Source organism: Phoca vitulina, unplaced genomic scaffold (assembly GCF_004348235.1).
Source record: "Phoca vitulina isolate PV1807 unplaced genomic scaffold, GSC_HSeal_1.0 scaffold7, whole genome shotgun sequence".
NCBI classification, from domain to species: domain Eukaryota; kingdom Metazoa; phylum Chordata; class Mammalia; order Carnivora; family Phocidae; genus Phoca; species Phoca vitulina.
The window spans coordinates 70103544-70120090 of record NW_022589710.1 but is presented as its reverse complement, the minus strand read 5'-3'; the positions used below and the strand labels follow the sequence as shown (position 1 = coordinate 70120090).

The following is a 16547-nucleotide window of genomic DNA, read 5'->3' as shown; positions in this document are numbered from 1 at the left end:
CTCCAGGGAGACCTCATGCTTCACACCTCCAGGGAGGCCTCATGCTTCACACCTCCAGAGAGGCCTCATGCTTCACACCTCCAGGGAGGCCTAGAAGCTTCACACCTCCAGGGAGACCTGGATGTTTCATATCTCCAGGGAGACCTCATGCTTCACGCCTCCAGGAAGGCTTCATGCTTCATACCTCCAAGGAGGTCTAGAAGCTTCACACCTCCAGGGAGGCCTCATGCTTCACACCTCCAGGGAGGCCTGGATGTTTCATATCTCCAACGAGGCCTCCGTACTTCATATCTCCAGGGAGACCTCACACTTCACACCTCCAGGGAGGCCTCACGCTTCACACCTCCAGGGAGGCCTCACACTTCACACCTCCAGGGAGGCCTCAGGCTTCACACCTCTGGGCTTCCACACAGAGGGTTCCTTCTGCTTGGAAGGTCCTTCCTACTTGTTTGCCTGATGAACCCCTAGGCTGGGCTGTCTGTCAGTCTCAGTCCTCAACTAAATAGGTGGGCACATCTGAGGGCACAGACCCCTGGGAGAAGGTATCTCCTGAGGCTCGGGCAGAGCAGCCAGGTGCTTTCTGGGGAAAGGCCTTCCCAGGACAGTTAACCTCATGTACTACCCAAACCCAAACCAACTCCCTCCAGTGTCCCAGGAGACCCCTAATCCAACAACCACCCCCATCCCAACTCCTATCCTAGTATACTATCCGCTCGATGGAAAACTGGGGGCGCAGCAGACACTGGGAGAGACCCCCAGCAGCCAAGCTCTGTGGCTAGCGGGAACGCGGCTGGCCTCAGCTCCGCCCTGCAAGACTGGCTTCATCCCAACCTACGGGGGTGACACCGGCCCAGGGCTCTGCTGGAGGACACCTGGCCCAAGTCCACGGCACCCACGGTGCCCACTGGTGCCCAGAGCTGGTTCCACGGAGGCTGTGCCCCCTGGTGTGGGCGACAGTCTGGTGCACCCGAGGAGGAGAGCCTTTGTGGGGGGCACTCTGCAGCCAACTGAAAAGAGGCGTCTCCTGAGAGGCCACGGGAGTGGACAGAGACCTCCTCCACCCCCTGCGGGCCTCACCCTACACTCCAAGCTCTGTCAGCTGGGCCACAGCCTGGGGGGGGGGGGGGGCGCCTAGCATGGCAGGAGAGCCTGGAGGGGCGGGGCCGCTGGGGACCCCTCCTCACAAGGAGATGTGTCACTCACCCCGAGAAGGAGGGTCTGACCCTGTCCCGGGAGCCCTCCCATCAGCCCGTGGCAGCACACGTGCTCTCAGAAGCGGGAGTGGCCAACACCCTCCCCGACCACACACGCAGGTGCCATGTGACGGACGCCCCGGGGGACGCGGGAGGACCCTGCCCACCGTGACTCTGCCGGCGGACTCGACGGGCCTCCTCCCGTGTGCACGGCCCCTTGATACGGGGGCGGGGGGGGCACTGAGCCTGCGCAGCGTGGGCCATGCTGAGATGTGGACGGGGACCCCCACGAGGGAACCCAGGTCTGACCCAGCTGCCCACCGCCCTGCCTGGTGGTCCCAGGAGGCCGGCAGCCCACCCCGCCCAGCGGACTCACCAGGCAGGACGGCGGCAGGAAGCTGTTGACCCTCGAGACACTCCACATGCCCTCCAGGCACTGCTGGGCCTGGATGGTGACGGTGCTCAGGGCTCCGCCCAGGCCGGCCGGTGCCACGGACACCTGCACACTGGGCCCCGACGGCCAGGCCAGCCCCTTCCTCTTGTCCGGCCCCACGCGGCCCGGCTGCCTGCCCGGCGGACCAGCAGGCCCGGCTGCCTCCCGCGGGCCGTTCCCGGCGCCGGGGCTGGGGGGCGCGGGGCCAGGGCCTCCGGGAGGGGCGGCGGGGTCCTCGCGGCTGGCGGGAGCCTGGAGCAGCCGCAGGGCCTCCCGCGTCAGCTGGTTCAGGTGGGTCGTGCAGACGTCACAGCGGCGCTCGGCCTCCGGGCGGCAGGCAGACGGGGCCCCAGTGGCCGGCAGCTGGTCGAGAAGCAGAGCAGAGAGGCAAGGGTCCTGGGGGGGGGGGACAAGGGACAAAGGTGGTCAGTGCCTGGGCACCAGGACCCAGCCCTTCGTGCCTCACCCCCGCGGCGCCGGCCCAGCTCATGCTGTGGCCGCTGCGTCATCCATAACTGATTAATAAGCCCCAAACGGTTTCGTCAGCATGAGCCCGGCAGGAAAATAATTATCGGAGCTTAATAGCGAGGCCCACGGTGCCCCTGACAACTACCTGCCTCCTCCCGCCCTCGTTACCGAGCTCTCTCGTGGCGAACGAGGCGTCAGCCAACAACCGGCCGCAAGCAGCCCAGGCCAGGTGGTCGAGAAGCCGCCGGGAGGCTGGCAGAAGCAGGGCCGGACGCCCCCACCCCCAGCCCGGCCCAGGGCCCTTGCATGGCCTGGCTGCGTGCAGGCAGCACCCCCGGGGCCCCCGGCGAAAGCCACATCCGTCCAGAGCCATGAGGGGACCCCCCGCTCGACCCCACTGGAGGTGGGGCGGGAGGGCTGGACACCCTCGCCCTGCCTTTGGGAAGCCGGGATCTACGGGAGAGTGAACAGCGGCCCCGCGCTCACCCGAGCCCGCGGACGTCAGGCCGCGCAGTGACACCGGGAGGGGTGAGGCAGGCAGGCCCGGGTCCGCCTGAGGACGGATGTGCAAGTGCCAGATGCCCACCCCACGCGACCGCCTGCACGGGCCTGGCCGCCAGCGTCTGTGGGGCTTGGTGGCTGCCAAGCTGTGCGCTGCATGAGGGGGACACACAGGTCTCCCTAACTGTGAGCCTGGTGCCCAGAAAGGGCTAAGGACAAGAGTCAGCTCAGCCCAGGGCCTGGAGGTCAGGGAGGGCTTCCTGGAAGAGGTGACACGTCTGGAAGAAGGAGGAGGAGGAGAGAGCCAATCCTCAGAAGGAACCTCACTGAAAAGACGTTATCAAGACTCCTATTCCCTGGGCTCATACCCTGTCTCTCGACCGCCCCACCGGGCTCTGCCTTGGCGCCTCCCTGGGGCAGCCCTGTGGGGACCAGTCAGGGTCTGAGCCAGGGCCAGCCCCTCCACATCCTCCCCTCCCCTGAGAGGCAAGGCCCAGCCACAGGTGCCTGGCCAGGGCCGCGCCTCGACAAAGCACTGGCCCAGCCCAGCTGTGGCCATGACCGCCCAGGACATTCCCAGGGCCCTCGACAGAACCAAGCCCATATGCTGGCCCGTGTCTTCCCTGTGGCCAGCTGGGCAACTCGGCTGGCCCTCCAGCTGCCCCCGCCCCCACGCCAGCAGAGACCTGCTCCAACTCCCCAAGCTGGAGCCTTTTCCCTACCTGGCCCCAGGCCATTCCCTACTGACCACACAGCAAGACCTGACTCCAGTCCAGCTGCCCTGCTGGCCCCAAAAGGACTATGGCCTCCCCCGATACACCCATCACTCAGAAGAGGAAGCTGAGGCCACCATCCCACCAGGCGCATCTCATTCACTGCAGCCAGGCTCCCCGAGCCTGACCGTGGCCAGCCTGACCCTGCACCCAGATGCTCGGGACCAGCTGTGGCAGGGTGGCCTCGCTGGGAGGGGGCGCCGGCTCTGCTCCCCCATCCGTACTCCGCGGAAGCCCCGCTTGGCCTCAGCCACAGACCACTGCTGTCACCACATACCCCAGGTGGGTCAGCGCCCATGAAAGGGTGGCCCCTGGCCAGTCCAGGCGCACCAGCTGCCCGACTTGGGGGCCCCTCCGGAAGGCCTGGGTTTTCTCGGGCGAGGGCTGGTGGGCTCCAGGGCGTCTGAAGCGCCAGCATGTCTGGTCCCGATTGCGGACACCCCCAGCCGCTCCACAGCCCCGCCGCGGGAGGCCGGGCGCAGGGTCGGGGGGAGGCCCATGCAAACTCTGCAGCAGCGCCCACCGGGGCTGGCAGGCGGGCCCACAGATGCAACCCCGACGCCCGTCCCCCAGCCACAGGCCGGGCTCACACAGGGCCCGGCCCGGTCACTTGTCACTCCCGGCCTGTTTTCCAGGGCCCGGCTCGGATTACTCCGGTTTTTCCACTCAGCGGGAGGCTGCTAATGGTGGACCTTGCGAGAGGAAGGAAGTGCGGCCTGCTGAAGCCATTAGCCGACTTGAAAGGGCGCCCGGCCCCACCCAGCCCCCCCGCCCCCCCAGACCCAGCTACTCATTGTTCCAGTGCCTCGGCCTGGCCTGGGGAACTCGGGCCTCTGGGGAAGCCCCGGGGCACCCCCTACGTGGCTGGCACAGAGGAGGCAGGAAGGAAAGGCAGAGCAGGGGTGGGGGCGCTTACCGACCTGAGCCCGCACCAGACCCCCACCACCACGCTGGCGGGCCGGGCGCAGGGGGGCTGCAGGCAAGGCGACAGGAAGCCAGAGCAAACCCCCCTCCCAGCTGTGTCATCAGGAATCCAGATGGCAGCTGTCAGGGAGGCCCCAGCCCCACCAAGGCCTCAGGCTCTGGGCATCAAAGCCCCAGGAGGGAACCACGGAGGTCTTCTCCGATGAGGGGCGGGGGGGGCACACCAAACCCAATTCCTACGTTACGAGCCCCCAGGAGGCCCCGCCCAGACACACCTGGGCCCATCCCACGGCCAAAGCCCACCGCGGGGCCATCCACCCCTTCCCAGTGCTGGCAGCTGAGGGGGCCTCCCCATCACTGCAGTGGGCTCAGAGGGCTTTTGGCACGGCAGGGACACGGGGCATCTCTGCAACCTCTATCTCGTGTCACACACACGAGACAGAGGGACCTGCCCTGGGTGACCACACGGAGACCCCGTGGGGCTGAGCCCCTCTGTCGGGCCAGGCGGCACTAGGCTGGGCCAGCACGGAGCAGGGCAGGGCGGGGCGCGCTCGCTGCTCAGGCCAAAGCAAGCCCGCTGAGCAGCACAGGACACTCACTGCATGCTCCTCACCTGGACACGTGCCCCACTGGAGGGACCCCAGGCCCCCCCGTCTGCTGGACCAGCTTGGCAAACAGCAAGCTCCACTGCCCCCCCACCCCCGGCAGCCTGGCCCAGTGTTCAGGACTCCAAGGAGGGGGGCTGGCACCTGCCACCGCACCTGCGACCCCTGGGAGGCCTTCACAGAGACGAAAGCTGGGCAGCCCCTGCAGCCCCACCCCCCTCTCCCCTCCAGGACCACGGTGGCCTTCAGCCTTCACATCACAAGCCAACAGCCCCAAGACCGCAGTACACGGGGGCTAGGAAGGCTGCGAGGGGCAGCCAGCCCTTCTCCTCTCCCAGCCACGGGAGCCTCCGGGCAGCTCCCAGGGTCCACAGGCCCAAGCCCCAGAGGGGTCGTTGGCCCAATTTCTGGAATGTTGACCCCCGAAAGTCCCCAGCCGCCAGGCTACTTATCACCCCCACCCCCTCTCTGGAGCCCAGCACCTTCAGAAAAACAGTGATTACCCCACTGCAAAATATTACTTTCCATTTCCTCTCTACAGTCTAATTAAACAGATATTTTACTTGCATTTGGAAAATATTTTTCTTAATTTGATTCAATTTAGCACCGCACACCACCTACCCATCATGCCGCTGGGGTTTTAGGGAGCCTCCCCCCAGTTAAAAATAATGACTTGCCATTTTTCATCTCCTTTCTGGGGTCTCCAAGTTGCTTTAAGTAATCCTTCCATTTTCTCCTGCATCGGAGGCCCAGAGTGACTTCTCGGGGCTGAGATGCCCCATCGTCCTGCCGGGAGAGGCTTCTCCCAGCCCAGGGCCAGCCGAGCCCACCCACAGGGCGGGACGGGAGCTGACCAGATCCTCAAGCTGAGGCCAACACGGGAGGAAGGAAGGGGCTCTGCTCCCCAGTTGGGAGAAACTCCCAGACCTCAGAGCTGCGAGATGACCCTCCCTGAGCCCGTCACCCTGTCTTTAGAAAGAGGGTTCACTGGCAGGGCCTCTAGGAGGACAAACAGGCCCAGAGGCCACGCCTGGAAGAGCGCCTGGAGGCCTGGGGGTGCCCCTCCCCGGCCCGCCACGCTGCCCACATGGAACGCGGGTCCTCCCTGGCCATAACCCCTCTCCCTCCTCCTCCCTTCCCTCCACAAACAAAGCGCCCGGGGCCATGACCCTGTGTAGCCACCACTTCCGGAGCTGATGGCAGGTCCAGGAAGGGACCCCGGCTGCTGGGCCGGGCGCTGCTCTCTCGCGGCTCTGGTTGGCGAGGACATTCCAATGTCGCGTGCAGCCTGGTGAACCCGGAGGGGTGTGGCGGGGGTTCGGTTTGCCAGCCAGCCACACCTGGGCCATGCCGGCCCCCCCCACCAGCCAGGCACCTCACCTCGGGCCCAACTGTCAGCCAGGGGCCCTGCCCACCCATGTCCACTGGGTCTAGCAGGAAGACCTGGGGACCCCCGAACCAGACCCTCCCCCATCTGCCAGCCAGAACCCTGGAGGCCACTCCGGGCCCACCGGTCTGCAGTTCTGAAGGCCCCAGAGCCGACACTGACTCCCCTCCTCTGTCAGAGGCTGGGGTGGGGAGAGCGGGGGCTGCAGCCCGGCCCACCCAGCACAGACTGGCACCTGTCCCCAAGGCCCCGTGCCAGGCACCAGCCAGCTGGGCAGCTCAGGGCACACACTAGTTCATTGAGACCCCCTCCCTTCAATGGCCTCCCCTGTCCACCCGACGCCACGCTGCCACGCAGGGCGGTGGGGATCCTGGCGGCTGGAGGCCAGGCCAGCGGGATGGCCTCAGCGGGGGCAGGGGATAGGGAGGCTGGTATCCCGGGAGGAGGCGCTCCACACACTTCGGGGGAGCCCGGAGCTCGCCCAGATGGGGCTTTCAGGCCGACTCCGTGGGTATGGCTGCAGCCCCCAGGGACCTCCTCTCCCTCATCTGAGCAAGGGGCACAGCAGATTCTCACCCTCCCCCCGGGGACCCTCACCCCATCTCTGTGGGTCTAATTCTAACCGAGAGCAAATGCCGCCTCCTCTAGGAGGCCCTCCTAGATGCCCCTCTGCAGAGCCCTCTCTCCCAGGCCCACAGCACTTCAGTTGTGCACACAAACACTGGAGGGAAAGCAGCCAGGGTGAGTGGCCTTAGGCAGGTCACTCACATCCCTGCACCCGCTCTTCCCTCCCTCACCACGTAGGGTGGTAGGGTTCGGTGTGTTTTGCTCAGAGGCCTGCTGACGGGTTGCTGGTATCAGCCCTCCCGTCTGCCCAGCTCCCTGCTCCCCTGTCCAAAGCACAGCCCCACAGGCCAGGTACCCTGGGTGTCCACCCCAGGGGCTCCTCTCCTCACCAGGCCTCAGGGGCGTTCCAAGAGAGGAGGGGTCCCACTCCCCACAGGGGCAGCCCGTCCCACAGCACAAACCCAGCCGGCCCTCCTTGCCACTTACCCAGCAGAGAAGACAGACACGAGGCAGCACGGGTCCCAGCATCATCTCGGGATCCGGCACCCAGACACACCACTGCCAGGCACCCCTAGGCCTCCTGCTGGCCCACTGCACCGGCTGGACAAGAGCCAGAGCATGGCGGCCACGGACCCATCTCTACACACGCCCACCCCGCTGGGAACCACATTACTCCTCCCGCTACCCTGAGCCTGAGCCTAAGACACCTGGATCAGCAAGCTTGGGCAGCAAGGCTGGGGCTCAAAGTGTGGAGGGTTCGAGAAGGGACAGGGCCAAGGCGAGGGGACCCCAGGGACGAGATCAGGAGGGCCTGTGGCCACATTACTGGCAACCACCAAGCAAGCCACGCCGAAATGGCTTCCAGACAATCCCTTGGGTTTTAGACAGGCCAAGTCTGTGGGGCTGGGCTGTGGCCTTGCGCCGTGGCTATGAAGGGGGTATGGGGATTTTAGGGACGGGCCGACCCTGCAGCCCTGCCCCAAGCGGGGTACGGGGCAGGGCCAGCGACTGGCAGGTTCCACCCAGAAGCAGGCGGCAGCATGGGCCAGCATCCGTCACAGAGGGTCAGAGGTGAACGCAGAGCCACCGGCCCTGGGCCACGCGGGACCATGAATCTGTCGGCCCCAGGCGCCTGGCCAAGCCCACCCACCTGCCCCGGCCCAGCACTCAGAGCCGAAGACTGGGATGCTGCCGGGGGACGGAGACCAGATGAGGCCAGGGAGCCCCTACCATGGAGTGCCAGGAACCCTGCACACAGCCCCATGGGAGTCCCCCAGCCACAAAATGTGACACCAAAAGGGAAAATGCCCCCCTTTTAACCCAGGAGGAGCAAGGGACTCAGCCCGCCCGGACCCTGCTCCTCTCCGCAAAGAGGCAGCGAGTTCCGTCACCACCACGCGCATCCCTGGCTCAGCCCCACCTCAGCGTGCAACCAGACCCCCTCAAGCAGACTCCCTCCCGTGAAGCACGAGGGCTGGGACTGCGGGGCCCACACCCCAGCCAGCTCCTGAAGCTTCACCTCTGCTTGTGGCTGGCGCTCAGAGGGCCGTGGCTCACAAACCGCACCCCCCACTGCCCACCCTCACTCCCTGAGACCCTGGACCGGCAGGAGTTAAGACGGGCGCAAGAAGCCCATCATTCCGTTACTGGACCAAAGGACACCAGGGGACACTGGCTAGACCACTGTCTATCTAGGGAGGAGGGAGCCAGCCCAGGTGGGGAGGGGCCAGCTGAGGTCTCACGGAGGCCAGATGGCAAGGCTCGGCCTAACCCGGCCTCCTCCCTCACCCTGCCCAGGCTCGGGGCCTGGGAGCCTCCGAGCCCCACAGACTTAACCCTTCGCAGCTGAGTCATCCGGGCCCCTGCCAGCTGGGACACTGCCCAGTCACCAGCGCCAGGGAGCTCCCGCCCCTCTCACACCTCCCTGGCTGCCCCCAGAGCCCGCCAGCACCTGGCTCAGCTGGGGAACACTGCTGATGCTGAGGTCCCCAGCCTGTGCGGCCCCAAGGCAGACACTGTGGCCCCGGCACAGGGGGGTGCCCCAGAAGCCGGCAGAGCTCAGACAGGCTCCAAACAGTGCAGGGAACAGGGGTCTGGGGACTCTGACCGCAGGCAGCAAATGTCCCATACCAGCCGGGCTCAGCCCCTGCCCTCCCAAGACCACAGGCCAGTTGGGACAGCAGACCCGGGACCCCACTACCGCACGTCAGTGCAGTCAGAGCTGGGGGCCATGGACACAGAGCACGCAGGGGGCCTGGATGGCTTCGCGGCAGGGGGAGTGACAGGTGAATGCCGAGCTGGCAGAACCGCCACCCCCCTCCTCCAGAACCAGACCCCAGAGAGAAGCAGGAGGGTCTCCAGGATGCCAGCCTTAGGAGCCTAGTTAGGTGACCCCGAGGCGTGCACTGGACGGGAGCCCATGCCTCTCCCCAGAAGCCTTCAGACTCGCTGTCCAGCGTGGTGCAAAGTGTGAGCGAATGCCTGGGGGCCGCACCAGCGGTCACAGACCATCAGCAGCGGTCCTGGAGCTCACAGGGGGCTAAGACGATGAGACCCCCTGCCAGGGTGAGCAAGAGATCTGCAAGAGCTAAATGAGAATTGATCTCTTTTCCCCATCAGAGGCGCTAATCAATTCAGCACCAGTAATGACACGGCGAATGTCACAGGGTCTCTGGAGGAGGCACCACCTCTCCATGACCATCTGACTGGCGGCTGGAGTGGGCTCCCCCAGCAGGATCCAGGCCCCCGCTTCCGCAAGGAGGGTAGAGATCGCCATCCTCCACGGGGGCTGTCCCCCAGGCTGGGGGATAGGAGAACAGGAATCCAGCCCGGCAGTCGTGGGGGTGAACACGGAGGGGTGGGGGAGGAAAAGCCTGGTCACTTAGTCATTCAACAAACTTCTCTGGGTTAGCTGGACCCCACGCCTGCCCTGACAGAGCTCCTGGCCTCGGGGCAGCAGAGGGCATGGAAACCACACAGTGGCCAAGGCGTGTGGAAGGGGCTGAGAAAGAACTGGGTCTGGGGTCATTGTCCGCAGCAGCGGTGGCCTCCCAGAGATGGGGGGAGGGGAAGCTTAGAGGACGGCAGGGAGGCTCAACAACCGTGGAGGTTAAGCCAGAGCCGTGAACTCAGAGTGGAGCCAGTCAGCATGTCTGAGTGTCCCCCCCACAGTCGGCCGCGCAAGCACTGATACTGGGGACGCTGGCGACTGGGGCTGGGGGTCTGCCAACTGAGCACTAAGCACGGGCAGGACGAGGGCTGGGGTCTGCAAAAGGAGCACTTGTGACAGAGGGAGGGGGGAGGGAGAGGATGGGGACTTCAGGCAGAGGTGACCCCGTGTGCAGGGGCGCGCCTTCCAGTGAGCCTCAGTCTGACAGGGCCAGGACAGGACAAGAGGACTGGGACTCCAGCCGAAGACCCCTCCAAATGGTCCATGGTTCAGCAAGTCCCCTCTGGGTGCCCGGAGGGGGGGGGCGGGGGGGGGGCGGGCATCGGGGACCAGACTGGAGGGGACGCTGAAAGGGGTCTGCAGGAACCTGGTGACCAGCTCACCGTGGCGGCTGAGGACACAGAATGGGTAAGGCCAGGGCCTCGGGTTCTGGCTTGGGGGATGAGAAGGACAGAGGGCCCAGTGCTAAGCTGGGGGGCACTCAGGTGTGGCGGAAGAGGAGGCCTGGCTTTGCTCCCTTCGAGGGAGGTGTTGCGAGCCTCCAGCAGACTTCTCAGAGGCAGGGCCCCCTGGGAAGGGCACAGGGAGCTCCGAGCAGAGAATTGGCAGGGTGGCCCAGGGACGCTGGGGGTCCAGGGAGGAGACAGGTGCCTGTAGCAGGGCCCACAGGGGGCAAGGCCACGGGAGGTTGCGGGACAGTCCAGAGGTCATGGCTATAAGCCATGGAAGGGTCCTGAAGGGGTCACCTGGACACAAGGCCTGGGGAACCTGGTGAGAGCCGAGGGGGGCACACTGAGGGGGGCCAGGAGCAGTGAGGTGTCTCCCCCACACCCAGGCCCACTGCCCTTCTTGGTTCAGGTAGGACAGCCTCCCAGGCTACCACCTGGGCAGGCAGAGCACGTTCCCTCCCGTGCTCCCAGGGACATCAGGGCACAGTCCTATCCACTCCACATAGATGACCTCCCTCGGTAGGGACCACGGTCACCCTCACTTCCCCAGTGGGGAAACTGAGGCAGGCACAGATTGAAGAGAGGACATAGCAGCAAGGGACAGGCAGGCCACCTGATGACTGGGCAGGGCTCCAACTGCCCCCACTCAACCCCCATGGGCACCAAGACCCAGGCACAGAATGACCCTCGAGCCCACATCCCACCAAAGCAGCAAGGGCTGAGCAAGAGTTGGCCCTGCTCTACCTGCCTGTGAAAAGGGTACAAACATGGTCCCAGATCTCAACAAACCTGCCCGAGGTCCCAGAGCAGAGAGCTGTCTGTCAATAAGGAGGGTGGGCAAGGAGCCAGGTGGGCGGACGCCAGGGGCACGGGATGGGGTGACCTTGGGCTGGCTAACATCCACTGTCCCTCCACCCTCGCAAGCCTCCCTCTCCACCTGAGATCAAACAGGGACCCCTAAGGTGAGGGCCTCCAGTAGCCAGGCTGGGGTCCAGCTCCAACCCCCTACCCCAGCCACGGGACCCCAGCAAGCCCCCCACCCCAATCTGAAGTGCTGTCCTTATGAAGTTCATCTGTGCATGATGAAAAACAAGAAAGGGCCCCCTACGGAAAATCCTAGAACACCAACTCCATGCTCCAGTGCCTTGCTGGCCTCAAAACAGAGCCCAGCGTTCCTGGACATGGGCCAGGCTCGGAGGAGCACTGGGCTCACCCAAAGCCAGTCACACACAGGTCTCCCCAACTACCTCCCTAATCAAAAGCAGAAGCGGGTCCATGCACACATCCTAGACGCCACCTCCACAGCCCTCCCTGAAGAAAGTTCTGGGGCAGGCGGGAGAGGTTGCTGAGATTCAACCAGGATGCTGGGGAGATCCTGGGTTGCCCAAGACAAGGACACCTACAAGATCCCAGGGTCTCAGGCCCAAACCCCCATGTCCCCTGGCTTGGGTGGCTCAGCCCGAGGGCCGGAAGCCCCGCAGGACCTGCTTCCATTCTCACTGGAAAAACAATGGATAATGGGGCCTTCCCTCCCTTGGGCACATCATCCTACAGGTTGGATCCCACTCCCAGAAGGGCCCCAAGAGGCTACACCCATCTGACAAAGGAGGAAACACATCGGGGGAGGGGCCGCAGACCAAGAACAAAGCACGGGACCCTGGTCTGCTGGGTGAGCATGCTGTTGGGTACCAGGGACGGCCAGGAAAAGGGGTGAGCCCCCACCTGGCACTGAGGGGTACTGCCAAACTCAGAATAGGCCAGGGCAGGTGGGAGGTGAACACGCTGGGTGGTCAGGAGGCTTCCCTGATCAGCATGGGCAGGAAGAGACCACTAGGCCACACCCCCGCCCCCACGAGGGGCTCTCCACCAGGATCCCACGCCCACCTGCAACCAGCTGGCCACATGCCCAGCACTGCCAGGCAAAACCCAGCTCAGTCACTGAAGCCCCTCCTCTCTCGGTCCTGGTTCCCCTAATGGGGTCATAAGATGGCCCGGTAGCTCTGACAGGCCCCCCAGAAGTCTGTCCCAAACCACTCTCTCCTGAGGCCCTGAAGGTCCTCTGTTGTCTTTCCAACCAGATTCAGGCCATCTGGGGGCACAGAGCCTGGAAAGGCTGCACCCCGCTCTAAGCAGCAGATCAGGAGGGTCCAGCCCCGCCCCAGGGCAGGCCACAGGTCCCCTCTCCTGGCCACAGAAACCAGACTCACCTCCCTTCCCCGCCCTGCCCAAGACAGGAACACCATGGGACCCCCTGGAACCCAGGCTCTCGCCCCCATCCCGGCCTGCTAAGCCTCCTTAGAGAACTATATTTAGATTCAATGGGGATTATGCGGACTTCCCAAGAAAGCTTTCAAAAAGACTGAAGGTCTGGCGGGAAGGGCTTCCTCTGGAGACCCCCACCTTCCCAGGCTTTGCAAACTTCCAGGGCTCATTGTTCCTTGAACAATGGTCCCAGCTCCTTCCAAGACCAGGGCAAGCCCATTGGCTGAAGAATCTGGCAGAGCCCCCTCGGCGGGCAAACACCTAGGCTGCTGGGGCCCAGCCGCTCCATTCCCAAATGGGTGGCCACTGCCCAAGGTGGCAAAGCCCCGGGCTGTGTCCCACACACAATTCTTATTCATGACCCAGGGAAAGGGGGAAGGCAGGGCCCCCCTCACAGCGGCAGGCCCACCCTCTGGTCCTCCAAGCCCTCCTGCCCCAGGTGTGCAATTTCCAGACACCTGGCTGGGGGCCCAGGTGCCCCAAGGGCAACAACGCACCAAGTAACCTCTTGCTGCCGGCAGGGGGGGCCGTCCCGCCCTGGGTGGAGTCCGTGCCATCCCCCTCTCTCCCTTCCCCTCCCAAACACAGACAGTGGTTCCAGCTGTTGGGACATCTGTGACTCCCTGGAGAAACGCCTGCCCGGCCCCCCTCGGACCCCACCGCGGAGCCCCTTAGGATGAGCTGCTCCAACCCACACACACCGGGTTGCAGAAGGGGAAACGCAAGCCCAGAGAGGAGAAGGAGCCAAAACACGCCGCGTGGAACCTCGCCTCCCTCCGGGACCCAAGGTCTCCCAGACGGCAGCGCGGGAGGAGCCGGCCCGAGCGAGGTTCACTTACCCGGAGGGGTGTCCCGGGCCCGCTGACCAGCTTCCACGCCTGTCGCTTGAGCTCGGCGAGCTTCGTGTGGCAGTGGCGGCACCAGCCGCCTCCGCCCGCCGAGTGGCCCTGCTCCGCGCCCGCCCCGGCGCCCTCGGGCGCTGGGCGGCTGCCGCATGGGTCCTGCTCGGGCCCGTTGGGCAGCCTCTTGCGAGGGGACACCTCCAGCAGCTGCAGCGGCTCGCGGGCCGGGCCGCCCTCGGCCACCTGCGGGGTGGGGGGCAGAAGGGGACGTGAGCCTGGGCCCCCGAGCAGTGCCACCCGGGGACCTAGCACCAGTGACTCCAGAACTCAGCGCGTCCCGGCCGCCGAGTGAGGCACTCGGCAAAGTTAGGAGCGCGGGGCGCGAGCCTGCCACCCACCCTCTCCTTCCAGCCCGCGAGGTCGGGATCCGGGTCCCTCCCAGCAGGAGGCCCGGCGCCCCCCGCGCTCCGCTCCAGGCGCGGCCCCCAGGGGGCGCAGCGCACCCCGCGAGCATCCTCGGCGTCCGGGACTCTGCCTCGGGGCGCCCGTCCGCGCCCGCCGCCGCCTCCCTCTCGGGGCCCGGCCGCGCGTACCGCGGGTGGTGCAGTGCACAGCGGAGACCCGCGGCCGCCCATGGCCTGGGCGCGGGAAGGGCCGGGCGGGCGCTCCGGGCCGCGAGGGCTCTCCGGGGTCGCCGCAGCTACGTGATCCGGCCCGGGGGAGCCCCCATGGTCCGGCCGGCCGCTCCGAAGTTGGCGGCGCGGGCGAGTGGAGGAGAGCGCGCGGCTGCGGCGGCGGCGGGCGGGCGAGAGAGGCGGGGGCGGGGCGGGGCGGGGGCGGGGCCGGGGGCGGGGCCGGGGAGCTGGGCTCCGGGGAGGCCGTCCCGCCCCGCCCAGGCCCTCCGCTCGGCGGCGCGTGGGGGAGGGGGCCCTCCTCGACGCGCGGCCCCTCCCACTGCAAGGACCCCAACCTGTTAGGCGAGTCCCAGCCCGAGGGAGGGGCGCTAGGGGCCTCCGTGAGATACCCGGGACACTTGCGCGCATGCGCCGTCCTGCTCCTCGCCCGGGACAGCGGGGTCCGCGCGTCTCCTGGGAGGCACCGACCCACTCCTCACTTTACAGGCGAGGAAACTGAGGCGGCCTAGGGGGAGGTCCTGCCCAAGGTCACACAGCTAGGCGGGACGAGGAAGGGGCTGAACGCCGCCCCAGACGCCCCCTCGCCTTTTCCTGCAAGTCCAGCGCACTCCGTGGGTCGCTGGCCACCCTTGGGGTCTAACAGGCGCACGTCGGGGAGTGTCGCCGCGGTGCGCGCCTCGGAACGTGCAGTGCCTCCGCCAGAGTGTGTGTTTCTTGGCGAGTCTGCAAGCGGCGCGCGTGTCTTTGCAGCCTCGCGTGTGCAGGAAAGTGGGTGTGCGCGCTGTGCGCCCGGGAGGCGGCGGGAGGCGGCGCGGCTGGCCCCGGGGACGTGCGCGGGACCTGTTGTCGCCGGCCCGGCAGATGGGAACTTGGCTCCGGAATTAATTGCCTGTTTGTCTCCGGCTGAGAGGTCGCCCCCCATCTCGGCGACCGGTTGCTCCCGCTCCAGCCCGGCCCTAAGAGTCGCCGCTATCTGAGGCGCGGGCCGCTCCGGGTCCAGGCTCCCCGTCAGCCCGAAATCCCGGGTCGGGTTCGGAGGGCGCGGCCGCGGGCTTCCCGTGGCGCCAGCGCCCCCTGCTGGCCGCCGCGAGCCTGGAGCGACCTGGCGCCACGAGTCCCGGGCAAGAAGACGCGTCCCGGGTACCAGGAGCCCGGCCAGAGAAGGGGCCGGCTGGCGGGCCGTGGTCCAGTCAGAGACCCCGGCCCGCGACTCCCCTCGCACACAAACCCTCACACAGATTTGGACTGTTCCTCGCCTCGCCTGCGCCCCTCAAAGCGACACGTTCTTCGTTACGTTTTGCCCCCCACCCTTTTACTTGGAAGGTCCTCCCTGCCCACGCACGCACTCCCCCAAAATGAACAGTGGATCGGAACACCTCCCCGCCCGGCTTTCCGAGTCCTTTCTAATCTGCCACGTGGTGGAGGTCGTGGGGAATAAAGTGGGCAGGGGCTCCCCACTCTCTCTCCGCAATCCCACAGCCGCCGGCCCCTTTCCACCCGAGCCGGGGGCCGGAAGCTCTTGCCCCCTCCTAGCTCATCTCAGCCGCTCGAAGGAAAACAGGCGTCAGGCCCCATCCGGATCTGGGTATCGCGGGGCAGTCCCCGCGCCGCATCGCCTGCAGACCGCACCGTTCCCCGCCCCTCAACTAGTCTGGGACACGCACACACACACCCGGGCCCGAGAAGTGCGGCTCTGTGCCACGCACACACTCCCCACAGTCGCCCGCAGAAACCCACCATCGCCGAGCGCCCGGGTCCGACGCCCGGGCCCGGCCACGCCCGCAACTTCAGTGCGGTCGGCACCGCACACACACGCACACCCCACACCCGGGTTCCCGGAGAGGGGCCGCACACAGCCCGGCAGAACCTGCAGGTGCACGCAGGACCTGGAGTCACCTCGGGGACTCCGGATCTGCCGCGAGACCCCCGACCCCCCCCCCCAGCAAGGCGCGCCGTGGGACCCGGAGTCCCCGCGCTGCTCTCTCCGCGCCAGCTGACTGCCTCGGCTCCCGACACAGCCTCAGGGGGAGAGGGACATGGGGACAGCACTAATGCGGGAAGTGCGGCAGCAGGTCCCTGGCCCGGCCTGCGGGACGCTGCTCGGGACCTGCTGCCTCCTTCCCTGCGCCGCGGGAGCCGCGCCGCAAAGTCTCGGGACAGCGCCTCTGCCGCCCGCGCGTCCCGCCGCCCGGCCCTCACCTTGGCTCGCCGCCGCAGGAGGTGGCTGGTGAAGCCCAGAATGATCTCCGAGTCCAGGCAGAGCGCCCCCATCTCCAGCAGGCTGGGCGCCTTGCGGGGCGCGCCGCGGGGCGGCTCGGGAGGCCCCGGCAGCGCCATGG

General features: G+C 66.6%; 1 protein-coding gene across 1 annotated transcript in view; it reads right to left on the bottom strand.

The window, feature by feature from the left end:
- KIF26A (kinesin family member 26A) overlaps positions 1-16545 on the bottom strand; it is a 40977-nt gene extending 24432 nt beyond the window's left edge. Inside the window, exons 1-3 of the mRNA XM_032404706.1 lie at positions 16408-16545; positions 13571-13816; positions 1570-2022 (exon numbers count right to left, since the gene is read on the bottom strand). Of these exons, the coding sequence (XP_032260597.1) occupies positions 1570-2022; positions 13571-13816; positions 16408-16545 (837 nt within the window). The remainder of the gene's footprint in view (positions 1-1569; positions 2023-13570; positions 13817-16407) is intronic.
- Positions 16546-16547: the final 2 nt, after the last annotated feature.